Below are 17630 nucleotides of genomic sequence, written 5' to 3'. Positions count from 1 at the left end.
CTGGTCTCAGGGTGAAACGGTGCTGCCTTGCTCAACTGAGGGATGGGGACTCCCGGGGACTGGGTGTCGCCTGCCTGTTCAGTAGAAACAAAACATGTGACATCTGTGCATCTGTTTCCTCTTCTGTAGCATAGGTGTAAAAATACCTGCTTTGGGGCATTACTGCCAAGTTGTAGAATAATAGATGGTTGCACACGATCTCAGAGATCAGAACAAAACCAAACCTTTCCAGCAGAGTGGTTCGGTCCCCAGGGGACATCAGGCAATGTCTAGGGACTTTTTTTGTTGTCACCGCTGAGGGGGAGAGGTTGCTAATGGCGTCTAGTGAGTTGAGGCCAAGGATGTCCCTACACATCCTACATCCTATAGTGCATAGGACGGGTCCCCCACAACAAAGAAATTTTCTACGTGCCCCCCTACCGGCCCCCCACCACCCAGCCCATGACAATAGCCTTGAGACTGAGAAAGCTTATCCTGGAGTGATTTTTCCCAGACTTAGTGAGACTTTTTATCTCACTCTAAGGATATTAACCTAACTTGCTTTTTTCTTTCTTTTTGTTTTTTTTGTGTGTGTGGTTCAGGTTGTGGGCAGAGTGGGGTCTTCTCAGGCCAGGACTGACTTTAACTTTTTAACCAAATAAACACTCTCCTCATCCCTTCCCCTGAAGCACTAGCCTTGGTTCCCAGAGCCCTGTGGTCTGCAGGCTTTGGCTACTAATCGGGTATGTGACCTCCATGAAATCACTCAGAAGGTGTTTGTTTCCACCTATAAAATGAGGAATTTTGGCTAAATGACCTCTCCGCACCAAGTGTAAAGTGCTCGGACTGCCAACTTTGAGCTCTCAATGGGCTTCTGTTACGTTGGCCTTTAGGAATAGGCATGGAGGCATATGTCAGCACTGACATCTTTTCTGAAAAATAACTCTGTAGATCAGTTACCGTTTTGGGGAAGAGTTTATTTAGTGGACATGTCTGTGAAAAAGCAGGTAGGTTTATCTGTGTGTGTGTGTGAGACATCTGAAAGAGCAATATTTAAACTAGAGAATGGCTCCAAACTTCAGATTTATGACTGTTACTTCTGAGATTGTCACGGAGGGCCCTGCTGAAAGTTGAAATCTCTGAGTCGGTGATTTCCTTTGGGACTAGCTGAAAATGAAAGCACAAGGCGATTTTCTGTGCTCCGGGGAGAAGTGCTTTGTGCAATAGAATAAATTATCTCTTGATGGGGACATGCTGCGTGTCTGAGGGATAGTCTGATTAGCCGCTAAGGGGAGAAGAAGGCAAGGAGGGGGCTGCATGGAAGTGTGGTTGGTGGTGGGGGCATCTGTCCAACTAAAAAACGGGGTGCTGCTTATCCTCATTTTGCAATAAAGATGATGATATCGGCAAGATAGCTTTGCTCAAAGGAAGTTCCAAAATTAACTGTGAGAGTCCCCAGTAACAGACGCAGAGGTGATTGTAAAGAGAACCTCTTCTCTTGCAGGAGTCCAAAGTGAATAGGATGGGTTTTCTCTCCCCCACCCCCTTCCCGGATTTACAGCCATATTACCATATATGTGCCTGGGCGAGGGCGTCTCACCGTGACTTGTGCCTCTCTGGAGGGAGCGTCTTTGGCTACTAGCCAGGAGATTGATCAAATGCTGGCCGCTCTTCCTTTTTCTGGGCATACTCTTGCGTTTCTTCTGAAAGCCCTTGTGGTTTGCCCAGCTTTGCCCATGGGAGGGGCTGCTTGACCTAAAAGTGTAGTGATGCCTTTTTGTGTTGGTGGTGACCGTGGTCCCTCATGTTTCCATGGGGCCAGCTGCCTGTGACCTCTTGGATCTCCAGGCACTTGTCAGTCTTTGTACATGAGCCCTCTTCTTCACAGCCTAACTTTAAAGAGGGCTTCCCTGGTGGCTCAGATGGTAAAGAATCTGCTTTAAGGGAAGCTTTATGCCTTTGTTCTTTTTAAGCGATCATTTTTAAAGCAAGCAGCAATGAAACCAGCTCTGAAAGACTTAGGCAAGAGCCCTTTGTTTTTTAGGGGTGGAGGCGATGTGGTTATGACAAGAAAGGGCAGGAAGGGCTGGTGGATTCCATTGGCTGCATTTTTTCAGCGGAAGAATGACTTTCCAAGAGTATGGTGCTTTGGGGCCGAGTGACAAATCTTGGTGATGCCAGGGTGGACTGAGAAGGGCTGCGTGGGTGTCGTGTAGTCATCCGTTCTTCACCTGGCGGTGCTTGGGTGGTTTCGGTCTTACTTGAAATAGCTGGAGAACCTTTTGCTGGAATTGGCATAGACATATTCAGATAAAGGCCATGTCACAATGTGTCCCCTTGTCTACGTTCATTTGGACTTGCTGGTTGATAGGCTGATTGTCAACTGATTATGAGCCCTAAAAAGTTTAATATGAGTGGTTTATGAGAGTAGAAAAGAGAACAGATCAGAAAATATTAGGTAGCATGACAGCAAAGAGAAATGTTTCCTGTGTTTTGCTTCCTGTGTGCTTAGTCCATTGATTTCCTTTTTCTCATTTAATCCTCAACACAATTTTATGATCCCCATTCTGTAGATGAGGAACTCGAGGCCCAGAAAGAGTACGTATAATACTTTGGTCAAGGTTACGAACATCCTATCACAGTTGTAGAAAAGTCACACGTTTTACCCTGGTCAAGTCCCACTGGAACTGGCTTTTTTCCCCCTAGCCTTACCCAGTACTTTCCTTCCTTTCCCCATTAATGCTCTCAACTTTGTGGCTGGTTGTCTGTTTCATGGACTTATCAAACACTGCTCTGCTATAGGGCCTTTGTACCGTACAGAGCTATTTTCTCTGCCTGAAATGCTCTTCTGCCTGTCTTTTTTTTTTTTTTTTTTTGCATAACTGCCTCTGTCTTGACTTTCAGCTCTTACTTGCATGTCTCAACTTGTTCTCTGACCAGCCATAATTGGGTGACAGTTTTAATTCTCTGCATAGTACTTACCACTGTTTGACTTGATTGTTTTATTTTTTGTTTGTTTACTGTCTTCACTAAAATATGCGTGTCATGAGAGCCAGGGACCTTGACTGTCTTATTTGACCTCCATCCTTAGCACCTAGAGTAGAGTAGGGCTAATATCTAGTAGGTATTCAATGTGTTGAATAAAAAGGATTTAGGTTTCAAATCAAGGAATCCTGTCTAAAGCCCTGGCTATTAAGTTGTATATTTTGCATTTTAATCCTGTTCGATCCAGTTTTTCATATTTGTACTGTATGACTCCTCACTGCACAGCCAGCCAGTGCCAGAGTAAATCTGAAAATTTGTTGAAGCACTTTTTTCAGACTTTCAGGTTTTGATGCTTAAAAATTAACTGAGAATATGTTGAATTCATTTTCAGATCTCCTGTATCTTACCTCTCTGTATATTCATTCTGTTAATTTTTGAGAGTTTGATACTGAAACTCCAACTAAAGATATTATCTACTTAAAAATAATTATAGTATATAGTGGAACTGTATGTAACCTTGTTCTGTATTTTCTAAGTCTCCTGTAAATGTGTTTTCATACTTTCATAATTTAAGAAAATAATAGATGAGGACCGCAAAGAACTTCTATTGACATCAGTTATACCAATCTGTATTTATAATATTCAAAATTAACACTTAGAAAATTCACACAGAAAATATGAAAAGTAAACCTATTGCACGTTAATACAGTAACATATTTTTTTATGGGCAGTAATTATATTTTCCAAAACAAAAATTCAGCGAGAAGAGTGTCATTATTTTACATTTCTCTGTAAAATGCTTTTGTTGTTGTTGTTTAGTCACTAAGTCATGTCCAATTGTTTTGTGATCCTATGGACTGTATAGCCCGCCAGGCTCCTCTGTCCATGGGATTTCCCAGGCAAGAAAACTGGAGTAGGTTGCCAGACCTTCCTCTAGGGGATCTTCCAGACCCAGGGATCAAACCTGGGTTTCCTGCGTTGGCAGGCAGATTCTTTACCACTGAGCTACCAGGGAAGCCCAAATTGCTTTTAGATCTAGCTTAATGGAAGGTAACTGGACTCAGACCTGCCTCTGCCTCCGATCTGTTGTGACATCACATGTCTTGCAGCTTCTGGAGAATTCTACTGTGCATGAGAAAAGGCAGTGACACCTTGGTGATCTTACGAAAATAGTTTTGACTTTGAAGATCCTCTGAAAGGGTCTTGGGGAGCTCTTAGGAGTCCCTGGGGCACCAGTAAAAGCCACTGGTAGGATAGGTAACCACTTATAGAATAGGTAGGCTTTTCAGAAGGTTGGGTGGTGGCATGGAACATTTGAGAGGGGAAGCTGAAGGCTTAAGTGGCAGGATGCAATTGAGTGTCCCTAAGTCTGGGTGTTGTATCAGAGCTTTCTATTCAGACATAAATGCACGGGAATGCATTTAAGCTGTTCTTGCAAAACTGAAGTTGCTTCCCAGCTAAAGCTCCTCCTGCACTGCAAAGGAACATTGCGAACTTGGAAGGCAGTGGTGCTTGTGTTCATTATTTTTAGATGAGCAAGATTACACCAACCAGTCCAGAAGTTTTGTAGTGGGAAGGGTCATTAAACAATGAGAAAGTGTGGGTTCCTCTCCATGTCTGAAAACAGTCGCTTCAAATGCAACTTCCTTAATGGCTGTTACTCTACAACCCCTTACTTGGTGGTGGTTGAAGCTTCTGGATTCAGAGGAAGTTGTTTTGTAGGATAGAAGTTAGATTGTCTTTAAGTTTTATTGCCCATGGGTTCCCTCACAAATGGTTTTAAAAGTGTCAGGGTGAAGCTGTTAGAAGTACATGAGATACTCCATGCTAGCCAATTTCAGTGTTTAAGAAGGGAAATGAAGTGAAAGTCGCTCAGTTGTGTCCGACTCTTTGCGACCCCATGGACTATACTGTCCATGGAATTCTCCAGGCCGGAATACTGGAGTGGGTAGCCTTTCCCTTCTCCAGGGGATCTCCCAACCCAGGGATTGAACCTAGGTCTCCCGCATTGCAGTCAGATTCATTACCATGAGCCACTAGGGAAGCCCTAGGTGAGTGCAAATGCAGGCCTCTGGGGAGTAGTTTGCCTGTGTCTTGGGTGATGTGTACAAGATTGTCACAGTTAAGGTAAGTGGGCAGTACAGCACTTGGGACAGCTGGTCATCAGGGAGTGAGTGATGGAAAGGAGAGGGCAGGCAATATGAGGGGGTTTTCTACCTGACACCAGAGCTTGGAAGGGCCAAACTTTAATTTATTTTAAAATTATAATTGAGTATAGTTTTACTTCAGATGGTAAAGCGTCTGCCCACAATGCAGGAGACTCGGGTTTGATCTCCGGGTCGGGAAGATCCCCTGGAGAAGGAAATGGCAACCCACTCCAGTATTCTTGCCTAGAAAATCCCACGGGTGGGGGAGCCTGGTGGACTACAGTCCATGGGGTTGCAAAGAGTTGGACACGACTGAGCAACTTCATGGATAGTTGATTTACAGTATTGTGTTAGTTCAGGTGTATAGCAAAGTGAATCACTTATATATCCACATTTTTTTTTTTTAAAGATTCTTTTCCCATGTAGGCTATCGCAGAGTATTGAGTAGAATTCCCTGTGCTGTATAGTAGGTCCTTGTTGATTATCTGTTTTATATATAGTCGTGTGCATATGTTAATCCCAAACTCCTAACTTACCCCTCCTGTCTTGGAAAGGCTGAACTTAAGGGCAGTGTCAGTGGGTTTCTTTTTGTCCCCTGATGACTGAAAGGCTGTTCAATCCCAAAGATCAGGTGGCTTCATCTTAATGAAATAAAAAGGCTTGCTTCTGAGGTCAGTAAAAATGTGGGAATCTGTGGCTTTGGGGTCTGTTCACTGCTGTGAGGTCACGATTCTGATTTCCTCCTTTGTCCATCCACCCTTGAGATTTAAGTGATAACCTTAGTTCACTTCTTGGTTAATGAAAGTGTTCTAATTTGGTCTCATTTCAGAAGTTGCTAAGTTTTAAAGTCTTGAGTGGTGAGTAGGCGAAAGTTGAGATTACTATTTTTTTTTAGAGAAATGAATATAAGACATTAGTTAAGTGTATACAGTAGAAATAGATGGAAGAAATGACAATAAGTGAGTTTCAACCACAAAGCTTTTAGCAAAAGAAAGAAAAAAAGAGAAATCCAAATCTTGAACTGCTTAAAATGAAATGAACATACTTCTTTTTGGATGAGGCTGTGCTTTAGCCTGTCTCAATACCAAAGTGGAAGAAAGTTCTAAATATTGAATTATCATTCCTTTGAAGAGATTTCCACCCCCACCCCTCTTCCAGCAGGGGCCTAGTTTGATGTTAGAAGAAGGGGAAGCGGAGTTGAGGTCTGGCTGTCTCAGGTATTTTGAATCTGGGGGCCGAGAAACAGGACCTTGGATGACCTGAGTTTCAGCCACCTGATGGGCCTGCAGAGGACTGAAACATTTCTGGGACCTGTGTTTATTTGGGTATGTTTCCAGCAGTGCTGACAGAGTTAGAAGGGTCTATCAAGTAGGAGAGAAGCGCAAGTTACAGGCAGTAGGGAGGGAAGACTTCGAAGGAAGTGAAGTGAAGGTTCTCATTTTAGTCTCACTTGAAAATTAAAAAGTGAGCCCTTACTAAGGGCCAGGTATTAGGCGGAGCACTTTGTGTGGGGTTTTTGGTTTGTCCCTCATGATGACCCTGATGGGAGGCAAGGTCCTGATGAGCGATAGGAATGGTACCCTCCCCCCACCATCCACACACACACTTTATTTTTTAAAATATGCACAAGGGAGTTGAAATTCAGAAGTTATGTAAGTTGCTTAAGTACACACAGCAGGTAACTGATGAAGATGGAATTTGAATGCAGGTGTTCTAGGTTGATGTTTCTGGCCTTTTTGAACATGCCAAGGGATGGTCAGTGGGAGACAGGTACTTCTTTCCAGGGATAGATGTTAGACGTTTTGTTTCTGGCTCCCAGTGTCTCAAAAATCTGTTGAAAAGGGCCAAGAGGCCTTTCTTCTCTGTTTTTGATCCAACAACATAAACTTGGCTTTAATTAGTTTTAGAAAAACAATCCCCTAAGAAACAGTGTAATTTCTTTTAAGCAGCAGATAAGTTGACACTCTAGTACATTGAACCCAAATTTGACTGCTTACATGATCCAGGCAATGTGCTAGGGGCTGGGAAGCAGTGGGAATGAATCATTCTGCTGTCCTGGCCCTCGTGGCTGTGCTGTGTGCTGTGCTGAGTTACTCAGTCGTGTCTGACTTGTGACCCCATGGACTGTAGCCCACCAGGCTCTGTCCATGGGCCTTCTTCAGGCGAGAATACTGAAGTGGGTTGCCATGCCCTCCTCCAGGGGATCTTCCCAACCCAGGGCTCAAACCCAGTTCTCCTGCATTGCAGGCAGATTTTTTGCCAACTGAGCCACCAGAGAAGCCTTGCCCTCCTGGATGCATGGTCTAGTGGTGAAGACAGGTAAACTAGCAAACAAGTGAATATGGGATTTTCGGACAGTGGGCCCAGATAGTGTAATTGGGGTGCTATATGTATGGATGTGAGAGTTGGACTGTGAAGAAAGCTGAGTGCCGAAGAATTGATGCTTTTGAACTGTGGTGTTGGAGAAGACTCTTGAGAGTCCCTTGGACTGCAAGGAGATCCAACCAGTCCATCCTAAAGGAGATCAGTCCTGGGTGTTCTTTGGAAGGAATGATGCTAAAGCTGAAACTCCAGTACTTTGGCCACCTCATGCAAAGAGTTGACTCATTGGAAAAGACTCTGATGCTGGGAGGGATTGGGGGCAGGAGGAGAAGGGGACGAGAGAGGATGAAATGGCTGGATGGCATCACTGACTCAATGGATGTGAGTCTGAGTGAACTCCGGGAGTTGGTGATGGACAGGGAGGCCTGGCGTGCTGTGATTCATGGGGTCGCAAAGAGTCAGACACGGCTGAGCGACTGAACTGAACTGATAGAGAAATGTGTTGCCAACGTAGAACTCAGGTTTGGGGTGTCAGAGAGGGCTTCCAGGAGGCAGTGACATCAAACTGGGACCGTAAAGGTGACTGGGAGTTAGCCCCAGGTGGGGGACACAAGGAGTGTCAGGCAGCTGGAGCAGCGGATGCCAACACCTGGCGGACAGAAAGTGTACACAGTATGTTGGGGGAATCAGGAAAAATGCATCAGTGCTTGAGGGTAAAAGCATTGGGGAGAGTCCAGAGAGATAAGGAAGAGATAGACAGGGACCGGATTATGGAGAGCCCTGAAGAGACTTGGGAAGGTTTTAAGCAGAGAAATGCATGGTCTGCCTTAGGCTTCTAAAAGGTCATGCTGGCTGTACATGTAGAATAATGGAGGTGAGAGAGATGAATAGGATGGATGATCTTATTTGCAAAGCAGAAGTAGAGACAGAGACATGGGGAACAAATCTATGGCTACCAAGGGGGAAAAGGTGAGATGGGAGGAACTGAGAGATTGGGATTGATGTATATATGTTTTTGACACTATATATAAAGTGGATAACTAGTGAGAATGTATTCCCAATGGTAGCACTGGGAAGTCTACTTAAGGTACTGTGGTGGCCAGAATGGGAAGGAAGTCCCGACGGGAGGGGGTGTATGTATACATATAACTGATTCATTTTGCTATGAAGTAGAAACTAACACAACGTTGCTTTACAGCAACTATACTCTAATAAAAATTTTTTAAAAATGAAACAACAAAAAAATCAAGGACCAGAATGAAGCCCAGTTGAAAAATGATTTTGCCTGAGATTTGTGGATTGGGCAGAGGAGTTAAAAAAAGTAGAGGCTTTAAGAAATATATTCAAGCTTAAAATCAGTAAGATTTGATGTTCATTTAAATGTCATCATTCATATGTTTGACATATTTACTAAGCACCTACCACGTGGTCCGCACTGGTGATAGGAATGCAGTAGTATGCCAAACAGATCCCAGACAGATCTGGGCTTGTATTAGGGCAAGAGATGGAATGAGTGTATTTTGGATCTGAGGGACCAGCACGGGCAGAAGTCCTGTGACAGGGATAAGGTGAGAGAGGACGGGAGGTGCCCCCAGACTTGTGGAGGTCGATGATGTGAGTGTGGAGGAGGAGAAGCAGATTGGGCAGACGGGTGAGTTCCTTTTGGTCCATTGAGATGCTGTGGTCCATTGTGAGCTGAACCCCAGTAGCTCTTGGCCAGGAGATACAGACTTGTGGCTCTTCGTGGTATAGAAGCCGCTGGAGGCAGCAGAGTGGACAAGAGAAACGAGGAGGTGTAGGAAAGGCCGAGAGCAACACAGGCTGTGTGGCCTCAGAATCAGAGGACCATTTCACCCCGGGTTTCTTTTCTCCAAGGGGAGCTCTGAATCGGTGCATTTTTATCCCCACCTTTCTTAACAAATAGAATCCAGCATCCCGTTTCTTTCCACTCTGCTCAGGGAGCAGTTTCGGGGAGTGGGTGATGTGAGGCTCAGCAAACCTGCCCCAGCTCCATCTGCCTGTGGACGACACAGAGGCCAGAGTGATCTACCTTTCTCCACCCAGGTCAAGCCTCTCTGTGAGAAGCCTATTTCAGGAGTATTAACTGATCAAAGCAGTGGTGGGAGGTGGAGGTGGTATAGAAATACTGATAATTTTCATAGATGGCGTGATTTAACTTCCTGCCAGGTATCAGGTTTGCCAAAAAATTCACTTGGGTGTTTCCATAAGCACTCATGGGAAAAGCCGCATGAACTTTCTGGCCAACTCAGTACATCAGCAGGTGCTTTATAAAGATGATCTCATGGAGCTTTATGACCACCTGCTGAGGGAAGCACTCTATTTGTCCCCCTTTTACAGATGGGAAAAGTAAGGCTTAGGGAAGGTGTGGATCTGGCCCGAAGCCCTACAGAGAAGAGCTGACAGAGCCAGGTTGGAACCCTGACAGGATGGATGCTGACAAGCCAAGTCTCAAGGAGAAATGCGAGAGTGTGCATGCGTTCAGAGGTCTTGGAGCATCAGAGGACAGATCAGTAGCAGAGATTCTGGGAGGCGCTTGTCATTGTGGGGAGGGGTGGGGACAGGAGTGTTTGCCAGCCGGGCTCTTTGAACCTAGAATAGACCTCATTGCCGGTCCACACGGAAGACAAGACCATCCCTTAAGCGACATGGTGGGGGTTGGGGTGGGGGTAGTTCTATTATTGGGCGAGACGTGGAATTACAGGGTTTACAGGGCTGCTTCCGACCTTTATTCTATGATTTTGTATATTTGGAAAGTTCAGAATGCTCTGTGGTTGGGAGTTTCAGTATAATTCTACATTGTTCAGCTTTTTCTCAAGGGGTGAATTAGGCAGGATAATTACCTTCCTTAAAGTAAAAATATGTCGTCATAGGACACAAAAGAGTCCATTTGTGTGATACCCAGCTGACTTCTTATGCAGGAGATCCTTTCCTTTACTGAATTTGATTTTTTTTAATTTATTAATTTTTTCCAGTTTTATTGAGATATTTGACATGCAACATGTATAAGTTCAAGGTGTACAGCATAATGATTTGATGTATGTTATCTATTACAAAATGATCGCCATAGTAAATTCAATTAACGTCTGTCACCACACAGTTATAAATTTTTTTTTTCCTTGCGAAGGACATGTTTAAGACCTACTCTTGATAACTTTCAAATATACAATACAATACTATGACCTACGCTTGTCACGTTGTACACTGCGTACCCAGAAGTTATTTTCTTAGACTGGACAAGGAAAGTTTAATATAAAGAATTTTTTTTTATTTTTAAAAATTGAAATGTAGTTAATTTGCAGTATTACATAAGCTTCAGTTGTACCATGTAGTGATTCACGATTTTGAAAGACATTTGAAGCCCTAAAATCAGCCAGAAATAACAGCTAGTGGACAGAGAGATGGTTGGAGCTCTGGAGCTGGCTTGTTCTCATAGATACCTGCTGACCAACTCAAAGTTTCTTAGCAGCGAGCCCTAGGTGTCAGATGTACCAGGGTCCTGCAGCTCACTGGCAGGGTGGCACCAGCTGTTCTTCCGTGAGGTGATCCCCAGCCACTGTGTGAGTGACACAGGAGCCCTGGGTACAATGATGAGGAGTTCAAAGGCACAAATGGTCCAGGATCAGATCCATGGGCAGGCTCTCCCATCCTGCTTCTGAACAACAGGAAGTCTTCCAGAGATGGCTCCCAGGATGACTTTCTACCTCCTCCCCTCCAGACCCCAGAGGCCTGTTCTGTTGACTATCCTGGTGTTTACTTCCAGGACATCACTGATGGTTGTGCCCTGCCCTCCTCCCCTTTACTCCCTCCTCATCCTTTTCCTCTTCCTCCACTTGGCTAATGGTAGGTGAGGGGAAGCTTCCAAAGGTTTCCCACCAGACCAGAGAGGGTCTGCCTGGTCCTTTGTGAGGGTACCCATTGTTTGGGACCCTGGGGAAGAATCTATCCCTGCCCTCGCCCCTCTCTTTTTTAACTAGGATGCCTGGCAGATTGCTCAGTTGAGGACCATTAACTTTGGTGGATGCATTAACCCATGTTTTCAGGAGGAAATATAAAGTATGCCTGAAGTTTATTTGTTCAACTATCTACTTAGTAAGAATATTGATTAGGAAGAAGAAACTTAATTTCCCCCCCTAACTTATCAAAGTATTATGTGGCAGCGACAGAAAAATTAGAAAATACCAAAGAAAAATTAGCAAATGGAATTGTGCACATAAAAGAAAATCAGTTCTTAATATTGTCACCAAGAATAAGAATGGTTAACATATTAATCCATGTTCCAGGCATCGCCATTGATGAACAGCTCTGTTTACCAGTCATGTGGACCAGAGTTATAACTCTGGCCTTCCTGCTTGTTAATTATATATGTCTTGGACATCTTAGCCTTTTGGCAGCTCAGTTTCCCAAGAGCAAAATGGTAATAATGGTAGTTCCTGCCTCATGCTGTGGTCCTGAGTATTTGAGAAGATTTGTAAAGGTCTCAGCCCAGTGGTGGGTGTGATAATGCTTGCCAAATGCTAGCCATTATTATTAGAAATGGTGGCAATGGAGAACCTTGCTGCATGGGCCTGGTGCCCAGACTTCTATTGCGATTATCAATGCAAGCAATACTGAGTATGTCATGCTTTGTCATTCCAGGACACTGAATAGTGTCCAGTGCTTCCCATTCAGGACCTAAAGCTTCTAGTAAGGTGACCAGGTTGTGATCAAAGTTCAGAGACTCATGGGCATGCTGCTGTTTCCTGGCCTCGTCTCCACTGGGGCCAAGAGGGCTGGGAGAGACTCAGTCACAGTAGACAAGTCCCTTGCCCTCCTCCCGAGCCTGTATCTGCTCGCCTGCGTTCATCACTGTCCCTGGATCCTTCTGGAAGTTTCTAGTGTGAAGACACAGATTCGGTCTGACTCAAAATTCAAACAGAACTTGTTTCCCAGTAATCAGTCCCAGAAGTACACTGACTTCCTTACCCTTTATAAGACTTTTAAATATAAGCACAGAAGGAAAATACCAATGCTCATGAGTGGTTTTGTTTTGAGTGTCTTTTTGGGATGTTGTTTAAAACAGGGGTTCCCAACCTCTGGAATCTAATGCCTGATGACCGATGTAATAGCAGTAGAAATAAAGTGCCCAATAAATGTTATGTGCTTGAATCACCCCCAAACCATTCCCTCCTCTCCCCTCCCTGGTCCATGGAAAAATTGCCTTCAGCAAAACCAATCCCTGGTGCCAAAAAGGTTGAGGACCGTTGTTTTAAAACATCGGTTTGCCTATAGGTGTGAAATACACAGTTAAGAAGAAATGACAGGATGATAGATTTGATTTCAGAGAGTGGGATGTGTCGAGCCGAGTCTCTGCCTGTTGTTTGTGTATCTCTCCCCAAGGTCTAGAGATGCTGGCTCTTTCGTTTTGAGAGTTTGTGTTCTCAGTTGCGCGCAATCTCTCTACGTAAGTTCATGTTCAAGGCAGTGCTCTTTATCTCTTGCAACATCTTGGCTGCTGGAAGGACAGATGAGTTTTTCCTCGCTGTTTCTCACAAGCAGTGAACTGAGGTTCTTTTATGGTTTGTTTTCAGTCCCTGCCACTCCTACTAAGGGAGGAGAAATGCTTCTTGAGGTTTCCCGCTGATCACTGAGGCATAATTCTTCTGAAAAGAAAACTTGGCACCTGGAAAGCAATTTCAGGAGAGCGTACTTCTCCATGCCATTCCAAGTCTTGTGGCGTGGTGGGGTGAATGCTTTCTGGCAGGGAAACTGGAGTAAAGAGATGGGCAAGGATGTTTAAGGGGGTCTGGGTTTGGAGGAGAGGTCTGGGAAAGACTGAGGTGACCCTAAACGTCTGTACACCAGGTGCCTGAGGAAATGATGAGGAGCTACTGCAGTCCATGCCAGCACACACTCTTTGCACAGAACTGAGCTTGTTTTTTATTTTTATTTTTACTTTTTAACTATGCTGTGTGGCATGTGGGCTCTGAACTTCCCCAACCAGGGATTGAACCCTTGCTCCCTGCCGTGGAAGCACCGAATCTTAACCACTGGACCACTAGGGAAGTCCTTGAGCTTGTGTTGTAAATTTCAGGTTAGATTTTTTTTATAATTGACTCCCACTCCTCAATGTTTATGACCCTGATGAAAGCTCTTTCTATGAGTCATGTCAATATTTTTGTTGATAATTTGTGTGTGTGTGTGTTGTTTGTGTGGTGATTACTGGGCTGTGCAGAGATTTACTGACTTTATGAACACTGTGTGTGTTCCTGACCAGGGTTCTTAAGGGACTGCAGCCTGACTCTTCAGTTGTGTTGGAAGGGTTTGGACCAGGTGCTGAGTCTTTCTGCCTCTGCATGGGTTTCGTGGTGAAGGAAGAGAAGGAAAGACAATGGAATAGCATTTGCGTGAAGTGTATAGGTTGTTGAATTCTTAAAAGGCCTCTAGAGCTTTGTGGTATTTATTGCTAGGCTTCCTCATATTAATTCTGTTCCTTTGGTGCCTCAGCCCCAGGCCCTGCCGGACCCAAGTTTTATACCAGGTGTTTCCTTCTGCCTGAACATTCCCTGAGGCAGATTGAGCATGTTAATATTTCCTAAGTCAGACTTTCCAGCTCCTAATCATTGCAGAGTTCTTGGCAGACTTCCCTGTAGTCTTTATATTCACTATTTATTATCTAGGGTCTTCAACTTGGAGAATTGGATTCAGTCATGGTTTTGTTAGAAACAAGCCTTACTGTGGTTGGAATACCCTGAAATGAAAGGATAGATGGGGAAAAATGTGGCTGCATATGTCCTGCTTGGCTCAGCGAATTGCCTGCCTGTCACACACTGATTTAAATTTGACTTTTAAGCAGAACGCTTTGGAAAATTGAGCTAAGCCAATTCTCAGTGACTATCCCACCCCCAGTCCCGCCCCGAGCATTTCTTTCCTTCTAATAATGTTGCATATTTTACTTTGTCTAGGATTCTCAAGAAAGACATGTCTGACAAGATGTCTAGTTTCCTACACATCGGAGACATTTGTTCTCTGTACGCCGAAGGATCGACAAATGGATTTATTAGCACCTTGGGGTAAGAGCACCTGGTTTCTTGTGTGGCAGGGTTTGTTTAAGACATCAGAACATCAGCTTCAACATTGTGATTTTTCTAGGACATGAATGTTCCCATTTTATTTGATTTTTCCAGCGATGGTTGGAATCACAAATATCAGATCTCATATTAGCCAGGTTTAACCTCTTACACAAAAATGCCATTTGCCCATCCGTTCTGCAAGAGTGAAATCTCATCACTTAGTACTATTCATTCAGAATTATTGTAATAGCCTCTTCTTTCATACGTCAGAGGGAAAGTGCTAAGTGTATGGGATGAATGTTCAGATTAGTATTTACAGACCCAGGGAAGTGCTTTCTCTTTGTAAAAGCGCTTATTTTTAAATGGTGACTTGTTTGTTGTACAAGTAGAGACCAGAACTTCTCAGGTGCTTCTCTCTCTTCTTTGAGGCACAACGTTTTCTGCCTCAGATCACTGTGTGCATCTGAAAGTTACAAATGGCACCAAGTTCTTTAAATCAGATTTCTGGTGTTCTGTTCTTTCTTCAGTTGTTTTTTTCCCCCCAAGTCCGTATAAATACATTCCCTAATGTATTCATTTGATTATCTTTTGCCTTCTCCTCCTTCTATTGTCTGGAAGAGGAAATGAGAGGTGAATTAGTCCCGAAGGGCAGGCACAAGCAGAATGGGGAGTGAAGGTGGTTATCTCTGTAAGAGTTATACATGGTCTGTAATCTCTTTGCATGAAAAGGAGTGGTGGGTGGCATTGTGGTGTTTGGCAAGAGCTGATCTCAAATGTGGGGGCGGGGGAGGAAGGCAACAATTTCTCTAAGAACCTCATTGTCACAGCAGCCAGAACCATCCTTTTTAACCAGACTTCCTATTTAAAGTATGCCGATTCTCTGGTATTTTGTAAAGTAAGTGTATTCCCAGGCTCTCATTCAGTTACTCCATCCTCAAGGAACAAGTTATTTCAGGTAAAGAATTCTATAGCTCAGCTGGATCTCTCCGAATAAAGATTTTATTTTCAAAAGTCATCCAGTAAAAATGAGTGATCCATGACTGCTTGATCACCAGTCAAGTGGCTTTTTTTTTTTTTTCTTAAGCCTTTTTTAAACCTTTTTATACTAAAGACCTATCCTTCACAATATACTTTCTGTTGTTGTTCAGTCAGCAAGTCGTGTCTGACTCTTGCAGACCCCATGAACTGCAGCACACCGGGCTTCTGTGTCCCTCACCATCTCCCGGAGTTTGCCCAAGATACCTTCTGTAGCTTTTGGCAGAGTCCTGCTGCTTGTACCTCTCTGTTGTCCTTTTTTTCTTCTTGGCTGATTCCTTGCTTTTTCCATCTCTAGTTGAATCTTGCATCCTCTTATTTTTCTGCAATAATAAGTAGCAGTGGTAACTACCTGTATGAATCCTGTCCGTGTTTACAGCTCTGTGCTATGTACTGTATATCCACCATCCCTTTAATCCCCAAACAGCTTTTTACAGTGAGCATTATCATTATTGCTATTTATGGGGGCAAAAATCTCTGACCATCAGAGAGGTGAAGTCCCCTGCCCAGGGTTTCACAGCTACGAAGACTGAGAACTTCAAGACCAGTGCTTCTAACAGTTGCCCTTGGTGGGGCCAACTTCCCCTTCCCAGCTTGTCTGACCGCGCCTCTCTGGCTGAATTTGCTCACCCCCATCCTCATGGTCTGCCCACAACTCTTACCTGAGTGCCTTGTTAAGCCTCAGGCCCCCCTTATGCTCCATCTCTGGTCTGTGGCCCTAATTTCTTTTAATGGTGCCACTGCCTCTCCAGTCACCTAGGCTCACTTCCTGCCACTTGCTGAATCTACCGTGTCAGCCCCTAAAATCTTAGTACCTCTTTTTCTTCCAGAGCATCTCCTCTTAGATTTCCTATGAGGTACAGAGTTTTATAAGAGTTTTCATAAGTATTGTGAACAAATTAATAATAAGGTCTTCCCCTTTAACATGAGAATGACCCCTCTTTTTTTTATGTTAAGTTTTGGGCTCTAGTCTTTCCTTTAGATGAATATTTTATTCCCTTGGTTCTCTGCACATATTTGAGGATAACCGGTGTAAAAATGGATTTGGAAAATAAAGTTTGACCTCTTTTTCCTTCTCATATTTTTTACATTTATGTAGCGCTACTCGTGGATGACGATGAGTGGCTGCCAATTTTTGTGGAATCAGCATCCAGCGCTATTTATGTAACCCAGTTCCATTTATATAGATGGAAGTTACCTCCAAATGGCTTTATTGACTCACTGAACTTTAAACTCACCTAGGGCCTTGGAAGGCCCAAGTGTGTGACATGTAGTGTCTAGAGAAGTGCTTCTCAATCACGTGCGAAACTTGTGAAAAATAAAGATTCTTGGATCCCGTCCTGGAACACGGCTTTAGTAGGCCTGGGGAGGATGGGCACTTGGTATCACTATATTTAAGAAACAAAAAGTCTCATGAACATCTCCCTACTTAGGAATCCTTGAGACCAACTCTTCAATTTTACAGATGAGGAAACTGAGACCGGGGGAGTGAAGTGATTCAGTCTGTGTCATGCTACTAGCAGGTAGCTGAAGGCCATCTGCAGTTCATTTTCTTCTAACCTAGAATGGGACCCTTTCTCCTACCCATACCTCCTTGCCTGAGAACTTGATTAATTTACCAAGCCCTATGTTGAATTCCAAGGCATGCCACCCCACTCCCCACCCCTATCCCCAGCTCCTGCCTACACATATTAGATCTGGTGGCGTTTCCTTGTTTATACTTGGAGGGGCTCACAGTGGGCAGGGGTTTATGTATACACTTTCTGCTCTTGATTTGTGCATGAATGTTGAGGCTGTGACCACACGGTCCCTCTTGTTAATGAAGAGAGCCTATGTCTTAGAGCCGAAGGAGGCAAGTTGCTGGTGGACTGTTCTAGAAACTTCGATCCATCCACTAAATAGATACTGAGTACCCAGCCTTGTTAGGAAGTGTGCTGGCCCTGGGTGAAGGGTGGAACCTTCTGGGTCACAAAGCAGGCACGCTTTCTGTCCTCGGGGATCTTGTTGCCTAGTGTATCATTTGTGTTTTAGCCCGGGAGGTTGGGGGGGTGGTGGGGAGGGACAGAGGCCAGGCAGAGGGAGCTTGGGGCAG

The 17630-nt window shown here is 44.2% G+C and overlaps 1 protein-coding gene across 1 annotated transcript in view; it reads left to right on the top strand.

Annotated features, from left to right (window-relative positions):
* Positions 1 to 17630, top strand: part of ITPR1 (inositol 1,4,5-trisphosphate receptor type 1) — a 353911-nt gene that overhangs the window by 13520 nt on the left and 322761 nt on the right. The window contains exon 3 of the mRNA NM_001435139.1: positions 14396 to 14503. Coding sequence (NP_001422068.1) covers positions 14412 to 14503 — 92 coding nt within the window. The 5' untranslated portion in view covers positions 14396 to 14411. The remainder of the gene's footprint in view (positions 1 to 14395; positions 14504 to 17630) is intronic.

This window comes from Bos taurus, chromosome 22, assembly GCF_002263795.3.
Source record: "Bos taurus isolate L1 Dominette 01449 registration number 42190680 breed Hereford chromosome 22, ARS-UCD2.0, whole genome shotgun sequence".
NCBI classification, from domain to species: Eukaryota; Metazoa; Chordata; class Mammalia; order Artiodactyla; family Bovidae; genus Bos; species Bos taurus.
This window is presented reverse-complemented; position numbering and strand designations above follow the sequence as displayed.